Source organism: Numenius arquata, chromosome 4 (genome assembly GCF_964106895.1).
Source record: "Numenius arquata chromosome 4, bNumArq3.hap1.1, whole genome shotgun sequence".
Classification (NCBI taxonomy): domain Eukaryota; kingdom Metazoa; phylum Chordata; class Aves; order Charadriiformes; family Scolopacidae; genus Numenius; species Numenius arquata.
In genome coordinates, this window is record NC_133579.1 from 73159472 (window position 1) to 73179050 (window position 19579).

The 19579-nt window shown below is 48.3% G+C and overlaps 1 protein-coding gene across 5 annotated transcripts in view; it reads right to left on the bottom strand.

Annotated features, from left to right (window-relative positions):
* The window catches only part of COA1 (cytochrome c oxidase assembly factor 1), a 60613-nt gene that overhangs the window by 7320 nt on the left and 33714 nt on the right, over positions 1–19579 (bottom strand). For 2 of the 5 annotated variants that reach the window (XR_012463243.1, XM_074146465.1), the window contains exon 3: positions 2506–2608. Coding sequence is in view for 4 of the 5 variants with exons in the window: in XM_074146465.1 (XP_074002566.1) it covers positions 2506–2599 (94 nt within the window). In the remaining variant the exon portion in view is untranslated. Of the gene's footprint in view, positions 1–2505; positions 2609–12240; positions 12423–14544; positions 14598–19579 lie in introns of all 5 variants that reach the window. The other 3 variants (XM_074146468.1, XM_074146467.1, XM_074146464.1) reach the window with 3 other exon arrangements.

Genomic DNA, 19579 nt, shown 5'->3' on the forward strand with positions numbered 1-19579 from the left:
TGTCTGGTTACTAGGTATAGCTGGGAAACGCCATCCGTTGGTGACCGCCGCACAACGCAAAGCTGTGAGGCTGGAAATGTGCCGACCGTCCTTATGGAGGCACAGACTTGCTCCCAAATAGTTTTAAAGCTTGCCTGCTGAGATTTCTAGTTGTGCTTCGTGCCAGCCTAACTTCACTCTCTTGACATCAAGAAGGGCGGAGTTAAGCTAAGAGTGCGGATGTGTGAAAATTCTACTCTGGCAACTTTACTCTCATCTTCCAAAGAGTTTAGAACAAGGTGTAAGGTTCGTTTCCCGGTCTCCTGCCTGTTGGTATTACTCTTGGACTATGAGGCAGAAGGATGCTGCCCCCTCTCCCTAATCAGAGGCATCTCCTGTGAGCAGGCAGCATCCAGTGGGCATAGAAACAGCTTTGCCAGGCTGCAGCCTGTGCTGGTACTCGCCAGCCCCCTGGGCCATCCTAAGGAGCTCCAGCAAAGAAGGCTGCAGGACACCAGCCCCTTAGTGCCTACGGATCGTGGCAAGCAGCCACCCAGACCACGCTAAAAAGTGTGTTGTGCTCATCCCACAGGTTGGAGGGGAAATGGGTTCAAGTTTCCCGCTGCTCCTTGTTAGCAGGAGCTATGTATTGGACATAAAATACCCAACTAATCCATTTGTCCACGTGTTTTGAGTAGGAGAGCTGAAAGGATGCTGGGGTGGGCTGGGGAGACTGCTCCCACGAGGAGGGTGTGGAGGTAAAGAGTAGAAATAGGATTACCTGAGTGTTTGTACAAGCTTTCAGAAAGACCACGCGCGTGCAAACTTCCCTTCCGCCTGAAGGAAGGGGAGGGAAGCACCCCTCTCCCCCTGCTCCCACCACTAACGGAAGCCACTTGCTCCTCACAGCTCCCAGTATGGGCCAGTTCTGTGCAGTGGGATAGAAGAAGGGACTGGGACAAGCCTGGGGGTGGGCCAAGGGAGGAAGGGTCCCAGCGTGGCTCCCCTGTCTGTTGGAATCTGCAGAAGGACACACTCTGCAGCAGAAAGCGTCCTTTCAACAGCCGGGTTGGCTTGTCACTGAGCTATCAGACAGCTACTCGGTGGCCACCGATATTGCAACTGGGCAAGAAGTAGCCATCGCGTTGCGCCACTTGATCACACAGCTAAGTGATGCGGGGAACGAGCCGTTTGACTTTCCGTATAGCACAGAGGGTGACTTCTTTTTTGTTTTTTCCCTCCAGAGATTTCTAGATAACAATGCTGAAGCTGAAAATTAAAAAATGCTAATGTCCTTGTTAAAGGCAGATTCAGTATTTTAAAGCGTAAGAGGCTCGTATATCTGTCATGTACTCCAGAGCTTGAGGGCATGAGCTGCCTAAAATTAAAGCCTGCTTTCCAGCCTTGTCTGATTTGTTATTAATAGGTGTAAAATGAAGGCGAGGTTTCGGAGCTTTATCTGAGGGCTTGAGGAACAGGCTTGGCTACACTTTTTTTTTTCCGGCAGCATCCTCCAATATAAGGGCAGGTGAAAAGCAGTATCATTTGACAGCACCAGCGAGGGAGAGGCGTAGGGCTGAGGGGCCCATAGCACCCCTCGAGAGAGAAGCAAAGCCTGTTTCTGGTCTGATGCTAAATACCTAGAAACAATTTTAGGAAAAAAAAAAAAAAAAAAATCAATTATTTGGACCTAATAATTTGGAATCTTGGCCAAAGACACGTAGCAACTAGAGCTGTCTATAAACAGCAGTGGCACCTTGTCTAGTGTTTCTCTCCTTGTCCCCGTCTTCTCAATGCTGAGCGCTCTTATCTGCCCTTCATTCAGGAGAAACCAATGATGTCTTAGCACTTCCCAGGTGTGTTGTGTTTAAGGGCCAGCACCACAGAGAGATTTACAGATAAAACCACTAGGCTTTAATATCTTGGCATAGATGGTCCTTCTTCTCCCGCCCAGCTGTAAAATCTCAGTTACAAACGAAACCTGCATCACTGCCTAAGCTTTCCCTTTGTGCTCACCCTCAGGAAACCCCGCAGACATGAGCCTTTCTCCTGCCCGCAGCAGCCTGGTTCCTATGCAATATCCACCTCTGGAAATGCCTGCAGCACCCGCTCGGGAGAGCAGCAGCCCTGGGGCTGAGCAAAGCGGAGCCGGCGGAGGCAGAGCCCAGAGGCTCAGCCGCACTTCCCTTAACTTTATCTGCTGTTTGCATCTTGCACGCTGCCATAGGAAGTTCCATTTAAGTATGAGGAGAAACTTCTTTAGGGTGAGGGTGCCAGAGCCCTGGAAGAGGCTGCCCAGGGAGGGTGTGGAGTCCCCTTCTCTGGAGATCTTCAAGACCCGCCTGGATGCAGTCCTGAGTGATGTGCTCTGGGCAACCCTGCTTTAGCAGGGGAGTTGGACCAGATGATCTCTAGAGTTCCCTTCCAACTCTGACAGTTCCCTGATTCCGTGATTTTCCCCGCTACACAAAAGCAAATGAAAAGGGGCAGGGGAGAAATAAGGTTGCTAACAGCGCCAAGGCTTACTTTGCATCAGATTATACATCACGATGCATCCCCCGCCGCTGAACAGTCCCATGAAAACAGCCATTTGCTGCAGTTTCCTTAGAGAAGCTGGCATTTTTCCTCCCTGAAAAGAAAAAGGGGAGACATTTGTTGTAAAAGAAGAAAACTAAAGGGTTATTTCCACCACCTCCCCACCCCCCCATTTCCTAAAAGCCCCTTCCACCCAGGCCCGAATGACAGCGCAGCGCAGAGGCATGGGGGCTCGCTGGGGCCCCACCGCACGCCCAGAAGGGAAGGGTGGTGAGAACAGAGCAAACCGGGGACCCGCTGGGGTTGAATCTGTTTATTCAACTTCCTTTTAGCGATGCCACCGCTTTGCTAATTGCCGAGAAGAAAATGACCTCCCCGGTGTGGCCGGGGGCCAGTGCCCGGGGAGCGTTTGTCATGGGGTGTAGGGGGTGTCCCGGGGTGCTCCTCGCTCGCACACTGCGAGCATTCAGGCTCCGGGGGCCGGGTCCCTCTCTTGAGTAAACTCCTCTAAAGTAAACAGGCTTGGCGGCAGGGCTGGATTTGGCCTGGGGTGGTAAGGGACAGAGCCAAGCCAGTGCTGTGCCAGCAAAGATAATGGAGCCGGGGTGTGTGTATTCTGTTGTGTTGGTTTTTTTCCCAAGCCATGGATAAACAGGAAGGCTCTTGCAGAAAGCTATTTTTCTTCCTTCCTGTGACCTGCTCCCCCCCACCCCCCCGCAAGCTTGCCCTTTTAATGAGTCACAATTTTGGCATTCGAATGAATGACCCAGCGGAATAAGAAACGCCTCTGAGAAAGTCAATCTACCCGAACGTTTGCACAGTTTGGGGGTGAGAGGGGGACTGCGCGGCCCCAAGAGCCCAAGCTAACGCTCCTGCCCAGGGCAGGTTAGTAATAGTCGAGCTGAGCCATCAGTGGGAGAGTTGCTTCAGGCTGGGGCGGGATGGGACCTGACCGAGCATCCGAGTATCGGCTCACGCTCTTGCCTCTCTCGCAGCCGGGATGGCAGGGAGGAACAGTCTTGACAGCAATTAAAAAAAAAAAAATACTACTAGGAAAAATAAATTAGCACAAGGCTGCCCTCTTTGATGTAGGTGCACGGACATGCGAATACTCGGGGAAGCTGGTATGGCGTTTGTAATCCCAAAGGCTTCACGCCACGATCCCTGCGCTGCGATGGTGCGACTGGAGTGTTAGCTGGTTAATAAACCAAACCAGTTAGAGAGATGTGACCTGGGCAAAGCCACCCGAGTCCTGTTGTGAAAACCACCTCTAGCATCCCTCAGGTGTGCCTTAGTCAGGTGTTGCAACCACAGCTTAGAGAGGGTGGAGAGGCTAACGTCAGGACTCCTTCCCGTGGTGGCGGGGTCAGGGTGACACGGGTGGCCTCCCTCTGCTCACAGGTCTGCTGACGTGCCCGCACGCCATCTCTTGCGTCCTCTAGCCCAAGGGAAACTGTTGAACGCAACCCAGGTACAACTTTCGTCTACCACCCTGCCGGCACTAGCGTTCCATCGTAACGCATCCTACCCCTCACTCAAAGGCTTTCCTTGTTAATTAGTTCCCTTGATTTTAAGAGCTCTTAAGTCTGCTGTTTACTTTGCTTCAGATCTATGGATGGCTAGTAATGGTGGCAACCCAGAGAAGCACGTGGGTATTAGGTTTATCTTATGCCCCAAAATCCCCTAAGTGGTGCCATTGGTAGAGTCAGTCATCATCTCTCTCACTCCTGATCTGTTTCTCTGATGAGTTTTCTTCTTCGCTTCCCCCTGGGGAGCTTGAGCGGTGTGAGAAGCCGCAGCAGAGGAAGTACGAGCGTGTTTTTACAGAGAAAGAGCGGCAGTCATTGCGCAAGGACAGCGAGAGCTTCCTCTTCCCCCGCCTGTGTTTGCAGCTCTCCTTAAATTGCAGCTCGTAACATCGTTTCCCACCCCCCTCAAACTGCAAAATCTGATTAATAACCGAGTTTTCCGTAAGATCCGTCTGGCCGGGAGAAGGATCCGACTCCACCACCAGATAAAAGCGGCGGGGGGGGGGAGCAGGGAACAAACGAAAAAAGGGTGGTAAATCTGGAGAGTGGATCAGATATAACAGGCTGTGACCCGCGGCACTTGTTTTTGCCCCTTTCAAAGTTGTGGCCAGGCAAAGTTCCCTTTCTGTGACAAAATCCAGGGTAATGGGAATGCTAATGTCTGGGGGTGGGGGGTGCTGCCGGCAGTTTGCTGGGTAGAAGCGGGAAGTTGCAGAGCTCTTGCACCAGCGAGGAGGTTTTGACCGAGGCTCAGGGGACCTGCCCGAGCAAAGGGAGGAAATTAAGAGGCTCTGCAACCTGCTCTCAGCGGGTTTGAGGTTTGTCGGGTCTCACGGTCTGCTCGCACCCAAACGAGGGGGGATGGAAAGCAAGAGGAGCTTCGCGCTGATGGGCCACGTGCGCTCGCACACTCTGGTCGCCACCTCTACTTGCAGTGGCCCCAAGTGGTGCCATCTGGCAAGGGGGCTTGGCAGCTGAGAAACGGTGATGCCAGGAAGCGCTGCCGCCCCATGCAGCCCTCCCGGCTGCTCCTGATGCGCTGCCCCTGCCTGCGGCCAGTTGTGGGTCCTGGTGAGGCAGGGATGTGGGGGGCTGAGGTGCATCCCGACCCAGCTCTGCAAAGGTCCTCATTGGTGTAGGAAGGATATTTAGGGGAGATTTAGATTAGATATTAGGAATAAATTCTTTACCGTGAGGGTGGTGAGACACTGGAACAGGTTGCCCAGAGAAGCTGTGGATGCCCCATCCCTGGAGGGGTTCAAGGCCAGGCTGGATGGGGCTTTGAGCAACCTGGTCTGGTGGGAGGTGTCCCTGCCCATGGCAGGGGGGTTGGAACTCGATGATCTTTAAGGTCCCTTCCAACTCTAACCATTCTGTGATTCTATACCTCCGTGGTTTGCTTTCGGTCGCAGTGGGAAGCCCACAGGCTGGACCACCCCATCCCCAGGCTTGCCCTGGACTCTCTCCTTCTGCTTGTTTCTCAGCCGTTTTCCCAAGCCAGTCCTATGACAGCACACTGCAGGAAGAGGCGTTTTAACAAGCCTCTCGAAACCTTGCAAACCTTCTCTCTGATCCCACAATTCCCTGTTAGCTTCCAAAAGCCAGGACAGAGGTGTCCTCGGAGCCCAGTGCATCCCTCACAGGGGGGCTGCTGCTCCCCTTTCCGGCCATCATGGTCGCTTGAGGAACAGATGTCTGGATATTGCATCCAAATCCTTGAGCCTCCCTCGGCATGCAGCTGCCGATGACTTCTGAATGACGACACCGGAGATACCAATGGTGTTAGTTCGTGGAAGACCAAAACGAGGACTCAAGGCTAGGATTTCTGCCCTCTGGCCAACCGTGTTTGCTGCTCCCATCTGCTGCTCTGCTGAAGAGCCATGGAGGGGGCTGGCTAGGGAAGGGAAGCAGAGACATGCCCAGAGGCATGCCTTCTGTCCCGAGCCTTTCTGAAAAGCATAGAGGCTATTGAAGGGAAGGACCAAACGCCCTCGACTTCATTCGCCACGAAGGGAGCAACTGTGAGACAACGCGTTCAAGAGAATCTTATAGATACAGCATGCAGTTGTCTCCTAAGTAGGGAAGTTCATGTTGCTATCTGTGGTGGAGATCTCCCCTCAGAACCTGTTATACCACTAAAAAGTATGCAAGTCAATTGGTGGAAAAACAGATTTCTTCACGGCCGGTAATTTAAAAAAAAAAAAAAAAAAAGCACAATTTCCAAGCCACGCTGTTCTTCAAAAACATCTTTTTCCCCCGTACTATTTGCAGCGGTAAGAAAGATTAAGTGGAGATTAGCACACACAAAAAGACCGAGCTTACAGTTACCAAAAGGAAAGACATTAAATCATTACAAGTAGCCTTCTCTAAAAATAAATATTAAAGAGCAGAGCTTCCTAATAAGGGTGATGTTCATTTTGTGCCTTGGAAATAGTAAGATGCCAGGCGGAAGGTGGTATTCAAACTTGTCTTTGAAACTAGGCAGGACTCGGGTGGTTAACAACAAGATTTAACGAACCCAGAGAGGTGGAAGACTCCCAGGGTCACATGTGAAACAGTGCATTACTGCAGCAATAAAGTCTGTTTTTAATTAGACTTTGTTTTCTCCGCGGAGGATCTTCTAAAAATAAACTGGGATTAAGAGATTCTCCCTTCTTTCAGCAAATTCGCATCTTCTGGTTTGGTCTCTGAAATTCGCATGGCAGAGGTGGGTCTCAGGCACCTTCACCAAAGGCAGATAGAGGTGAGGCCAAGGGCGTCTTCAGCAAGCCACCAGCATTCATTTTATTTGCCTCAGACCCAAGTGAGAGAGCTGCGGCTGCAGGTTCTTTGGGGCAGGCATTTCCTCCTCCTTCTCTTCTTCCTCCTCCTGGCACTACTGAGTTCCACCAGCACCTCCAGCTTCTGGGTGCTATCACAGGCCAAACAGTTAACAACAATATTGCTCCAAAATGAGCGAGGAGCAACTTGATCCATGCAAACTCCCTGTGATCACTGCTGGCTATCTCATTTTGGGCCACTGCCTACCCACCTGGCCAAGACAATATACTGCCAGGCCACCAACACAAGCAGCTGGGGGCCTTTAAACCACTTTGAACCACTGTAGTCCTGAGGCGTTGGCAGGACACACTAAGTATGTGTGGCAAAAGACTGCAATTAAATTAAAACTTATCAATAGGCCTGAACACGGACCTGGGTGTCTAACTTCAGGGCTGTAACTGTTGCCTAACCCTTTTGCAGCGAAACTTTCCCTTGGGCTGGTGGGATTCGAGTCCAGCTTTTCAGCAATCACCCAGGTAGTCATGGAAGGCAAAGGAGATGAAGGTAACGTCAGGCAAACCACGCGCAAGCACAAGCACACGCTTGTATTTCACATTCTTGGTCTCCTACCCATCCATTGATCTTGTAAGATCCATAAAGGCATCTGGGTGTGAGCCAATTTCTATACTAACAACAAGCCACGACAACATTTCAAAGACAGCTTCTTGACACTCGCTGTCTACAAAACACCTCCATCGTCGGTACCGTCACCAAAGAGAGGACAACACAGCAGAAGTGCTTCAACAGGATCATCATTTCAGCGTATTATTTTTCCCTTTTTCACGGAAACAGTCTCAACGTACTCTTTACCTCATTTCTGAGAAGCAACAGCAACAAACTCTGCCCCCTGCCAGCATGTCCAGAAATACTAGAGACTTTGCATGTATGATCATTCACCAAAACCTCAGCAGCTTGTAGGAAAGACGTTTGCTTAATTCACAGTCAAACCAAAACACACAAAAGTAGGAGTAATGCTTTTTTTTTTTTCTTTTTTCTTTTTTTTTTTTCTCCTCGGTGGTTCTTCTCCAGATGCACTAAAGAGGCATCTTTTGGCATTTAGGGAGGTAAAAAACACCTTTTCAGCCAGCTTTGAAATGGTCCCTTCCGGGGTCTGCTTGCGGATCGGTTCCTATAAATGTATAACTTACCCTGGCTGAAATGCTTTGAAGGGACAACTCTATGTATAAGGGAAGTTTACTGACAAGCCAGGAGACCGCGTGAAGTTTATTTTCTGCCTTTGCTGCTAGCTAATTAACAAGGAAAGTGAAAGCAGTCAATAGAGTGATTAAGGACGCGAAACAACCACCTCATTCTTGTAGTTGTATCACCTCTCCTGGGGCACACGCAGGTGGCTTGCTCAGTCAGTACAAAGCCTGACATGGTGCCTACAGACATCTTAGTTTAATTTCCTTTTTCTCCTCTCTCGGGTGCTGTCATTTGCGTGTTTCTATGTATTTATATACCTTCGTGCATCTCCTGTACTCCACGGTCACAGGCTACTTCCTCACCTGCTCCGTAGCTGCCGAGTCTCATCGGGTGGGCTCACCCCTACCCCCTTCACCCCTCTACGTGCCCTCTTCCCCTGCAGACCCTGCACCACCCTAGTTCCAGGCAGACAGAAAGGGTGAGGACACCTTTCCCGTTCTCTGAGGAGCCTTCTCCTGCCATCCCTCGGTTTATCCCTCTCTCAAATGGAGGGAGCCTGGCTCCCGAACTGCAGGCAACCAAAGCCAGGCGCCTAAATCCTTTTTGGCTTTTCTCCCAAGTTGCAAAGATGCTACAACAACCCAGTTTGTTCAGTCTTTTTGAAGGCCAGGCTCGTGTGCCAGCCAGTTCAACCATCCCCTCTAGATCGTCCTCCGAGACAACCAGAGCTGCCCGGCAACTTGTGCAGCGCTTTGGGCTGAAATAAGAGGGATGTCGCAGAAAAGAGGCACGACCAGGTCGTGTTATTGGAGAAGCAGGATAATTACACCCACGGTGTGACCCATTTCTGCTGTTATTGGAGCACGGTGTTACAGGTTAGTGCCTAATAATCCATCATTAACATCCCTAATTGTATGTTTCTGTAATTGGACACCGCGGAGCGGGGAGGAAGGTGCGAACGTTCCCCTTTTTGTGTTTTAGAGGTGAACTGCAAAGGATTTAAGAGTAAGAATTCTTAAGTAGGCTAAACGGAAAAAGCTGCATCCAAGGTGTAGGAAGAAAAGATCAGCGGTGTTTATGGTTTTCGGCAGCGAGTGGTTTACCCGAAAAAAACCATAGGACAACTTCCTGGCTTCCCTGCCGCTGGGAGTGAGGTCACGGGCGCTGCGATCCAAGGTTCACAAGAACTGCTCTATGCGCCTTCTCCACCGCACGCCTCGCAGCCCAGCTTCCACCTGGGCACGTTAAAACAAAAGAATCCCATAAAGAAAGAGCAAATATAGTCCTCTGACTGTCTCCCGCTGTCGGGTTGAGAGGGACCAGCGCTCTGCGCTCAGCCGGAGCTTAGCAGAAGTGGACTGTCAAGCCGCCATATCTATGTTTTCATAGATTCATAGATTGGTCCAGGCCGGAAGGGACCTCCAAAGGTCATCTAGTCCGACCTCCCCGCAGTCAGCAGGGACACCCCCAACTAGACCAGGTTGCCCAGGGCCTCGTCGAGCTTCACCTTGAATATCTCAAGGGAAGGGGCCTCAACCACCTCCCTGGGCAACCTGTTCCAGTGTTCCACCACCCTCATGGTAAAGAACTTTTTCCTAATATCCAATCTAAATCTCCCCTTCTCCAACTTAAAGCCATTGCCCCTCGTCCTGCAGGCCTTTGTAAACAGACCCTCCCCAGCCTTCCTGTAGCCCCCCTCAGGTACTGGAAGGCCGCTATGAGGTCTCCCCGGAGCCTCCTTTTCTCCAAGCTGAACAACCCCAGCTCCCTCAGTCTGTCCTCATAGGAGAGGTGCTCCAGCCCCCTGATCATTTTGGTGGCCCTCCTCTGGACCCGCTCCATCAGGTCCATGTCCTTTCTATATTGAGGGCTCCAGACCTGCACACAGTGCTCCAGGGGAGGTCTCACCAGAGCAGAGTAAAGTGGCAGAATCACCTCTCTGGATCTGCTGGCAACACTTCTTTTGATGCAGCCCAGGACGTGATTGGCCTTCTGGGCTGCGAGAGCACATTGCCTGCTCATGTCCAGCTTCTCGTCCATCAGCACCCCCAAGTCCCTTTCCTCAGGGCTGCTTTCTAATACCTCATCCCCCAGGCTGTATTTATACTGAGGATTGTTTCTTCCCAGGTGCAGAACCCTGCACTTGCTTTTGTTGAACCTCGTGAGGTTCAACTGGGCCCACCTCTCCAGCCTGTCCAGGTCCCTCTGAATGACATCCCGTCCCTCTGGTGTATCGACAACACCACACAGCTTGGAGTCATCTGCAAACTCGCTGATGGTGCTCTCAATCCCTCTGTCTATGTCTTTGATAAAAATGTTACACAATACTGGTCCCAGCACGGACCCTTGAGGGACACCACTTGTCACTGCTCTCCATCTGGACTTCAAGCCATTGAGTACCACCCTCTGGGTGCGACCATTCAGCCAATTCCTTATCCACCGAACCGTCCACCCATCAAATCCGTATCCCTCCAATTTGGCAAGCAGGATGTTGTGAGGAACCGTGTCAAAGGCCTTACAGAAGTCCAGATAGATCACATCCATAGGTCGCCCCTTGTCTACTGACCTAGTCACTTCATCATAGAAGGCCACTAGGTTAGTCAGGCAGGACTTGCCCCTAGTAAAGCCATGTTGGCTGTCCTGAATCATCCCCCTGTCCTCCATGTGCCCAAGCATGGCGTCCAGAAGGATCTGCTCCATGATCTTCCCAGGCACAGAGGTGAGGCTGACTGTATATAGCTTCCTAGAATGGGTTCACTGAACTTGCAAGGTTAAGTGATCGGTGAAGAGTACCAAACCATTTCTCGTGGAAAAGATCAAAGAGCTTGCAATGCTTTCTACGCAGTGGTAACTACTTGGCTCTCTTGCCAGTCTGCGGGCATTTCTCTGCCTCCAATACATTAATTACGCCGAAGACACCGACAAGTTCTCAAAGCCAAAACCAACGACCTATCTAGCTTTACATCAACTTACTAAATCCTGAGATGCTGGGGGGGGGGGGAAACATCAAGAAACACAGAGTCTGTAATAACCTTCTTGGCTAACAGGTCACGGTTTTTACCTTGTAAAGAGAAAAGAAAATGGTCCCAAAAGTTCACAGGAGTACTGCGGACGTCACCGGAATAGGGACTGCATGTGGCTCTGTTAAAAGGTAGTACTTGCCTGGAAGTTCACAGTCTCTAACTCCCATCCTGATAAGGCTTATGCCTGTCTGTAGTCTTACTAACTTCAATAATACGACCCACGTGCACGCATTAAATAGGCGCTCAGCAGACAGTGACCTAAAGGAACCAAATGCCAGGGGAGGCGGTCACAGGGAAAAAATGTTTAAGGCAGGAACATAGTGTAAATCATATGATGCTTGTTCCCTTGTAATGGGTCTGCTTCTGGAAATGAGGGGGTAAAAGATGTGATCTGCTCTGCTGTGATCAGCATGGAGCCTGATTTACAAAGCCTTTAAAAATATCAGCGGAGAGGGGAAGGTTTGCAGCCCTAAGGCCAAACGTCTTGCTGATATAATGCCTTTTATTATATAGCATTATAGCAGTACATACTTTCTGGCACTTCACAAACACCTTGCTGTTATTCATACGTCCTACTGAAAACCAGAAATAAATAAAAAGCTACCCTGAATCCCCCCAGATTCTCAGATGTGGTAAGTTTATTTCAAGCGCCCATCTTTACACCCTCCCCAGAAGGGCCCCTCCTTCAGAAAATGCTGACCCTACCCTTCTTCTGAAAGTCAAGTCCCTTTGAAACACAGCAGATCAACACTTAAAGCCTAAGGCTTTGAGGAAAACTAATTGCTTTTGAACATCTTGGACACCTGGATCGTTTCCAGAAGTTGGTGCTTGCCCATATGAGCAGAACTGGTTCAGCATCAGCTAAATCTGTTAACGCAAATTAAGATCTGGGGAAAAAAATAACGTCAAAGACTTGTGACTTTTTAATAAGCATTGAACACCAAAACCAGCACAAGACCAACGGGGATTCTGACCTAGAAACATTCTATTCTCAGAAAGACAAAAAGGGGGGGTGGTGGGGAAGTTATGATGGGAACCATTTAAGAAAGAAAAGAAGCTCCCGTAAAACTTGAAGGTTTCTGTTCAGACAGATCCAGCTTGTTAATTTGGGCACAGAGCTGTGCGAGATGGAGATGGAGAGAGCAAAAGGGCAAAGGAAGTGGTGGAACCCGCCACGCCATTTGCACATGCAGCATCTGGAGTCAGACCTTTAACTTGATCTGAGGAGTAGCTACCGATTTATCCATCCACCCTCGGAAAAAGGAAAAGATATGCTGGATGCTCACAAGACAGTTGGACGTGAATCAGCTGCTCTTCCAATAAATGAGTCAGGGCAAGAGGAATTTCAGAGAACAGCTGACTGCAATCCATATTTTCCTCCTCTGAACATCTGTGGGAAAAAAAATATCTCTCTGTATAGTGCTTTAAACGATGCCTCTATTTTATTACCTAAATCTTAGGTTGTTCTATAGCTCTATAGGCAGGGATTTTTTTTTTTTTTCCATTTTGCAGGGCTGTGGCAGAAAAACACAGAATAACTTCACAGGAAGCCTGTGCCAGGTCAGGTACTTGGTCTCCAGAGACCTGGGCATGGACCGTCTGCTCTCTTAGGCTAAAACATACCGGCCTATACAGGTTCAGAACAACCCCAGGGCTGTTTTATACAAGAAACCTACAGTTAGGGATATGGGGACAAGCTTTTCCTATGGAGCTACAGCACAGGGAGGTGTGACAGTCCAAGAGCTGGACAAAAGCACAAGCTACGCTTTTATGCAGTGTTGATGGGTGAGATTTTTCCAAACGTTTGGTGCTTTACGTTTGGTGCTCATCAGGCGATACTTTTACAGGGTCATTGTTTCCTAAGAGTGCTGGGATCTTTAAAAATTAGGCTGCTTTATGGTATTTTTTCAAGACACACCCTCGCTAGTATCTTTCAAACAGGGCTGCTAACAACATCCACTATTGCCTCATAAACTTACTGCTACCGTAACCTCCAAATACATGTTTGTGGGGTTTGCTGATTAAACGCTAAGGTTACCAGGCCCTAAATACAATGAAATTTGACAAACGTGGGATACATGAGACGCATTAAGTGTGCTGCGATCCATTAGAAAATGGAACAGGACCAGTTAGCGGGGAATCACTGCTGCTAATGATGCTGGCAGGGAGCCATGCCCACAGACTTCTCAAATTGAAGGCTGCAGAGGAAAGACTTTGCCTTCGACCGCAACGCACACATTTTTCCGTTTGATTTTGTTTTCTTTTCTCATCCCACGCTACTTTGGCCCTCTCTTTGTGGGAGCCAGGAAGAGTGATAAAGAGAGACCACCGCTTTTATACAGCGTTACTCCCGGGGACCTCGGCTTAGACAGAAAAAGCCTCTATTTGGTGTTACTTCCAATTTATCTGTGGCTTTTGCAGTTCGTCCAACACCAGCCCAGGCAACGCAGAAGACGGTGCTCCCAGGTTTCACAAGGAGCTCAGGGACTGACTCACTGTATCGCTGTGGCTACAACCATAAACTTTGGGTGTCTCCATTCACACGTGTGAAAACAAGTGACTAAACGCTTCCCGGTTCCTACCTGCCTGAAAGGTAGCGACATTTCACGGCTGCAAAATGCTCCGACAGCCTAAGATGTAATTTTACTTAGGTACGGAATTGCCCGTGTGCGGTACACACGCGTGTCAAGAGGCACAACGCTGCGTTCCAGTAAAAAAAAAAAAAAAAAAAAAAAAGCTTGGCACAGGGCGTGTTGTAGGACCAGCAGAATAATTACAGCAGCCGCAGTTGGCACTTATTAGAAAATTAAAGCAGCTGTTAACAGGTCATTAATAATCTGTGACTACCTGCCTTAATAGTATTCTTCAGTCGACAGGCATGAGGGTGAGGGGGTGGAGGAAACGGTCACACCTTCTTCCAAGTCACCGTAGAAGGCTGATACCCTTATTTTTCATCACTTTGCAATCTGCTTGTTTACTTCCCTCCCGGCGTCTCTTCCGACCGGCTCCGCTCTCACACCAAAGGACCGCCAGGCTCTTGGCCCAGGGAAGGCAGCAGCCGCACCTGCAACAGCCGGTCCCAGGGGACAGCCAGCCTTCTCTGCGGTGGCCCAGCCCGAGAGCTGTCTCCCCGCTGTTCGGAGACACCTCTCCTGAGCCTGTCCTCCTGCTTTTTGAGGTTATTTTGTTTGCAAGACATCCCTGTCTGTTTACGATTTGTTCTCTCGCGTCTCGCTCCTTGCCTTCCCCGTGTAGGCAGATGGTTGGAGGAGGAGAAGAGAAAAGCAACTTGTTTCCCTGCTCCTTCAGACAAACACACGCTCTCCAGAGCAGACAGATGCCTTAAAGTCAGATCCAGGGCATCAATTCATCTTTTGGGTTCAGCTGTAGCGTATAAAGCATTTGCTGGCTCTGGTCTAATGCTTTTTGACATTGTCAGGCCCCCTTCAGTGAACTACTGCCTTGTAACCGACTTGGCAGCAAGTATTGTTCTACATTTATTAATACCGTACGCGCTATCTTCAGACTGACATGCTCCAAGGCCAGGCATCAGCTGTGTTCAGCTCTGGATTCAAAAAAAAAAAAAAAAAAAAAAAAATAAAATTCAGACAACAGCACAGACCTCCTGCTGCTAAAGAGTAAATAAATAAATAAAACCCCATGCCTTTACCATGCTGCTGCCACACCTTTTTTTACCCTTTCAATCTAAATTTTGCAATAATTTGTTTTCTTTTCCTGGTGGTCTTAAAATTTGAAGTACCCACTACCCTGCATCCTCCCCTTTTTGGCTTCTTTAGGAAAGGGCTTCCTCCTTCCCCTCCCCCCAGTCTTCTTTCAATTAATTCCTTTCTCTCTCTTCTGGATACAAACCTAAATTCCAGAAACTTCAATCTACATAAAAGTTAATTAACTTCAGGAACTGTTTTTCCTCTCCTCTTTATTTATTTTTTTTTTTTTAATGCAGATTGAGGTTTTTTTTTTTTTTTAACTCTAGCCACTGTAATTTTCTATTATTTTTAAAATGTTCAGCTGAATGGGTTATGTTTACTTAGTCAATAAGCTGATGATGCCCATGACAGGACTAGAAGTGTTTGGTTAGCAGCAGGGAGGGGAAAAAAAAAAAAAAAAAAAAAAAAATCAATAACTCCAAGCATTTGGCAGCTTTGTGGGCAGGAAATCATTTGTATTCTCTGGTTTAAATCAATGACCTTCTTTTCTTTGCTGTTCCAACAGGAAATTATAAACTCTGTGAACACTATTTGCATAGTGCCTTCTGCAATACACTTGTATGTGCCTGGGCAAAACAAGATGTTAACCCTAGCAGTGCTTCTCTGAGGTCTCCCTTAGAGAAACCCAGGCACTTCAGCATAGAGTTTTCCAGCTGCAGGCACTTGTATTTATTGGAAGCAGAGGCAGAACAGAGCAAGTTGTGAAAAGAGCTCCTTTTCCACTTCCAACAGCACCATCAAAAGATGAAGGCGTTATTATTGGATAACACGGTTGTCTACTGCAGAGTATGAAAAAATGCGCCTTTGTGACTCGGCAAGGTGTTGTATTTTCGGTACAACAGACAGAAACTTGCTACTTCTACATGAAAGCTGCAATTGCACTTTGGTATCTCGCGTGTCGGGGTTGCCCTGATGTGCCAGGTACGGTTTGAAATTGCTGCGTCTTTGCTTGAACTCAGCATTAACGGAGTTCATGTCTGTGGAAGTCTCAGCCTCCTCTATCCTGCCCTTTTGCTCAATGCACTTAAGGAAGAAAAACAAATTGCCACCTTGTCTTGCCATGCTGATGGGAAGCCATTCCAGGAAGGTGATGTGCTGAGAAAAGGCAGGGTTGAACCTGGCACTGAACTTGCCTTCTGTCTTTTTCTACTGCCCACCACTGCATTAAGTCCAGCTCAGTTACTTCTTAGCATGTAAGAGAGCTGGCATTCAGGAAGAAAAGCTAATCACAGGAGATGGAGCAGGTGCGTGTCCCTTTTCCCTATGTTTCCTCCAGCGTAAACACAGTGCCATCCAGAGGGACCTGGACAGGCTCGAGAGGTGAGCTTGTGCAAACCTCATGAAGTTCAACCAGGCCAAGTGCAGGGTCCTGCACCTGGGACATGGCAATTCCAGGCACAAATACAGGTTGGGCGGAGAATGGCTGGAGAGCAGCCCTGAGGAGAAGGACTTGGGAGTGCTCGTGGATGAGAAGCTCAACATGAGCCGGCAGTGTGCACTGGCAGCCCAGAAAGCCACCCGCATCCTGGGCTGCATCAAAAGAAGCGTGGCCAGCAGAGCGAGGGAGGTGATTCTGCCCCTCTACTCTGCTCTGGTGAGACCCCACCTGGAAACTGTGTCCAGCTCTGGAGTCCTCAACACAGGAAGGACATGGACCTGTTGGAACGGGTCCAGAGGAGGCCAGGAAAATGATCAGAGGTCTGGAGCACCTCTCCTATGAAGACAGGCTGAGAAAGAGCTGGGGTTGTTCAGCCTGGAGAAGGCTCCGGGGAGACCTTACAACAGCCTTCCAGTACCTGGAGGGGGCTACAGGAGAGATGGGGAGGGACTCTTTGTCAGGGAGTGGAGCGATAGGATGAGGAGTAACGGTTTTAAATTGGAAGAGGGGAGATTTAGATGAGATACTAGAAAGAAATTCTTTGCTGTGAGGGTGGTGAGACACTGGAACAGGTTGCCCAGAGAAGCTGTGGATGCCCCATCCCTGCAAGTGTTTAAGGCCAGGCTGGATGGGGCTTTGAGCAACCTGCTCTGGTGGGAGGTGTCCCTGCCCATGGCAGGGGGGTTGGAACTCGATGATCTTTAAGGTCCCTTCCAACTCTAACCATTCTATGATTCTATGGTAAGTGTGCAACTGGCACTGCAAAGCTCCTGGACCTAAGCACCCCCTGATGTGCTTCATCCTGTGCAGGAGTAATGACATAGTAAATCAGTCTGAAAAACATGATTATAACCCCAGAAACCACCAAGGCTTCAGTAGTCTGCACTGAAATTAAATGACATAAAATTCAGGCACCCAGATTTCTCTGCTTTGCTTTTGCACATGACAAGTCCTTTCACAGTAGTTCTCTGCATCCTTCCCTGTGCTCCCAATGCCACTGGCACAAAGCTGTAGGCATCAGGCGATACTTGAAGTATATTTATTAGTTATGTCACAGCTCTCCCTCTGTGACACAAAAAGGATAGGAATGTTACTCAGAGTGACTGAAGTGGAAGTAATATGTCATTCTTGCACTCCTGCTTTGTTTCTGTTAATTTGCCAGATGTAAGGTTGCCCATCCTAACCCTACAAGCGTTTAATTCCTTCCCACTGCAAACTCCACATGCTTGTTGGGGTCCCTTCCAGAGCTCCTGACTGATGGACCACCCTTGGTATTTCTAAAATCTGCTGTTCCTAATTGGAGGGAGCCACCAAGAAAATGAAGTGCCTCACTTTCTCATTGACAAGAGACCAAACCAACATCACAGTATCGCAGAAGGGTTGAGGTCAAAAGGGACCTTTTGGACGTCATTTTGTCCAATCCCCCTGCTCAAAGGGGTTGCCTACAGCCAGGTGCCCAAGGCAATGTCCAGATGACTTCTGAGTATCTCCAAGGACGGAGACTCCAAAACCTCCCTGGGCAACCTGTGCCAGCACTTAGTCACCCTCACAGTGAAAAAGTGTTTCCTGGTGTTCGGAGGGAACGTCCTGTGTTTTGGTTTGTGCCCATTGCCTCTGGTCCCATCACTGGGCACCACTGGAAAGAGCCTGGCTCCTTTTTCACATTCTCCCTTCAGGTATTTACATACATTGGTGAGATCTTTCTGAAGCCTCCTCTTCTCTGAACAGTCCCAGAAAGCAGAGTGGTAAATTGAAGGACGAATTGGGTAGCTATTGCTCAGTTGACTTTATTCTGCTGAGCGGGTCAAAAGCAAAAATGCCTTTCCCTGTTGCTTTTCCTCCCTTCCCCACGCACACACCTCCTAAATGTCATGCTGTCACCTCTTCCCATTGAACACCACGTACCTGGAATCTTCCCGTGTCACAACAAGAAATGTTTTACTCTGCAAAGAAGTGCAAATAGAACAGCTCGTGCCATAAATATGAACTTGTTTGGTTAGTTTTAGGCTTTGGACTGATTTGTGAGTGATTTATGATTACATAGGAAAAAAACATAATCAGAAACTGTGGAGTGATAGTGGTGTATGTACAAAGAGGAGAGCTGCTCCTGTTACACATGGGAACGTATGGGCCATAATCTCATTCTTCTGAGGTTGTGAAAGCTGTGCTATGTGACTAATTCATTTCACTAATATACGACAAGCCACTTTCATAATGGAAAAAATTACTTTCCTAGATAATTTGTTTTTCAACAACTTATGATAGTTGTTACCCTCCTAAGGGTTCATATTTTCCACTATGCAGAAAACTGGTATGGAATAAAAAAAAAGCTGATAGACTCAAAAACTGCATTTAGCTTCAAAACAGAAGTTTGTGGGTTGTTGGTTTTTTTAATATATATAAGCTATGGTCTTTGAGGGTTTTGGTCAGAAGACAACCATTTGTTTCATGTGGCCTCTGTTTACAAAAAGGAAAATATAATTATTTCTGGGGAAAAGAAACTAGATTACACTGCAGGAAAAGAAGATTTAGTGCTGTAGTGTTCAAGAGTACTCAGACAGAAATTCAGCTCACGAACTCTGTACTGAAGTTAGGGCACAGATTTACCAGTTGGCTCTGTTCTTGCATTGCCCTTAAACGTATTGCTGTATTTGTACTGAACTGAATGGGATTTGCTGTGGAGGTAAAAAGCAAGACTCACTCTCTTTTGAGTTTAATATAGGATAGTGACTTTGACTTCAGTAGAGTAACTCTTGATTTATACCACTATAAGCAAGAGCAAAGCCAGATTAGGAATGTACCTCAAAGTGACAGAGTTCAGATATATATTTAATCTTCGTTAAATGAAACATTTGGATTAAAATGCACTATTCACTGCTCTTGCCATTCTCTCTGTAAATGCATTGTTAAATGGCTTGTGGTGGGTTTTTTTTATAATCTGTATACGTTAGTAATGAGCACCCATAGTATCCAAACGTTACTCTCCTCATGTGATACTTCTTCAGTGTAAATCCAATCACTTTCAATGAGGTATAACTTGGTACCAGAGAAGACAGAATTGGCTAGTTCACTGTGTGTAGGTACAAACGATATGGTAGCAAAATTGACTAATAGATATACAGACCTAAAATGTACCAGATCTGCTCCCCTGCCCAAGGCTGGCACAGAAGAGAAGCAAAACTTCCTCCCTTCCTGCCCTCGATATTCGGTTCCATTATACACATCCTCATGTGTCTTAATTTGTTCTTCTCCATTTGTGTTGGCCATTCCTTTTGTAACAGGCCGTCCTCCCCCACCCAAGACAAGCAGCTAGGCAGGCAAATGGTGCTATACCCTACCCTAGCAGTTCCTATAAGCATGGGATTTTCCCCTGGGGATATTTTGTCTGGGCCATTTTATGATGCAAAGGTCTTACTGGAAGAAAGAACTGGCCCTACAAGG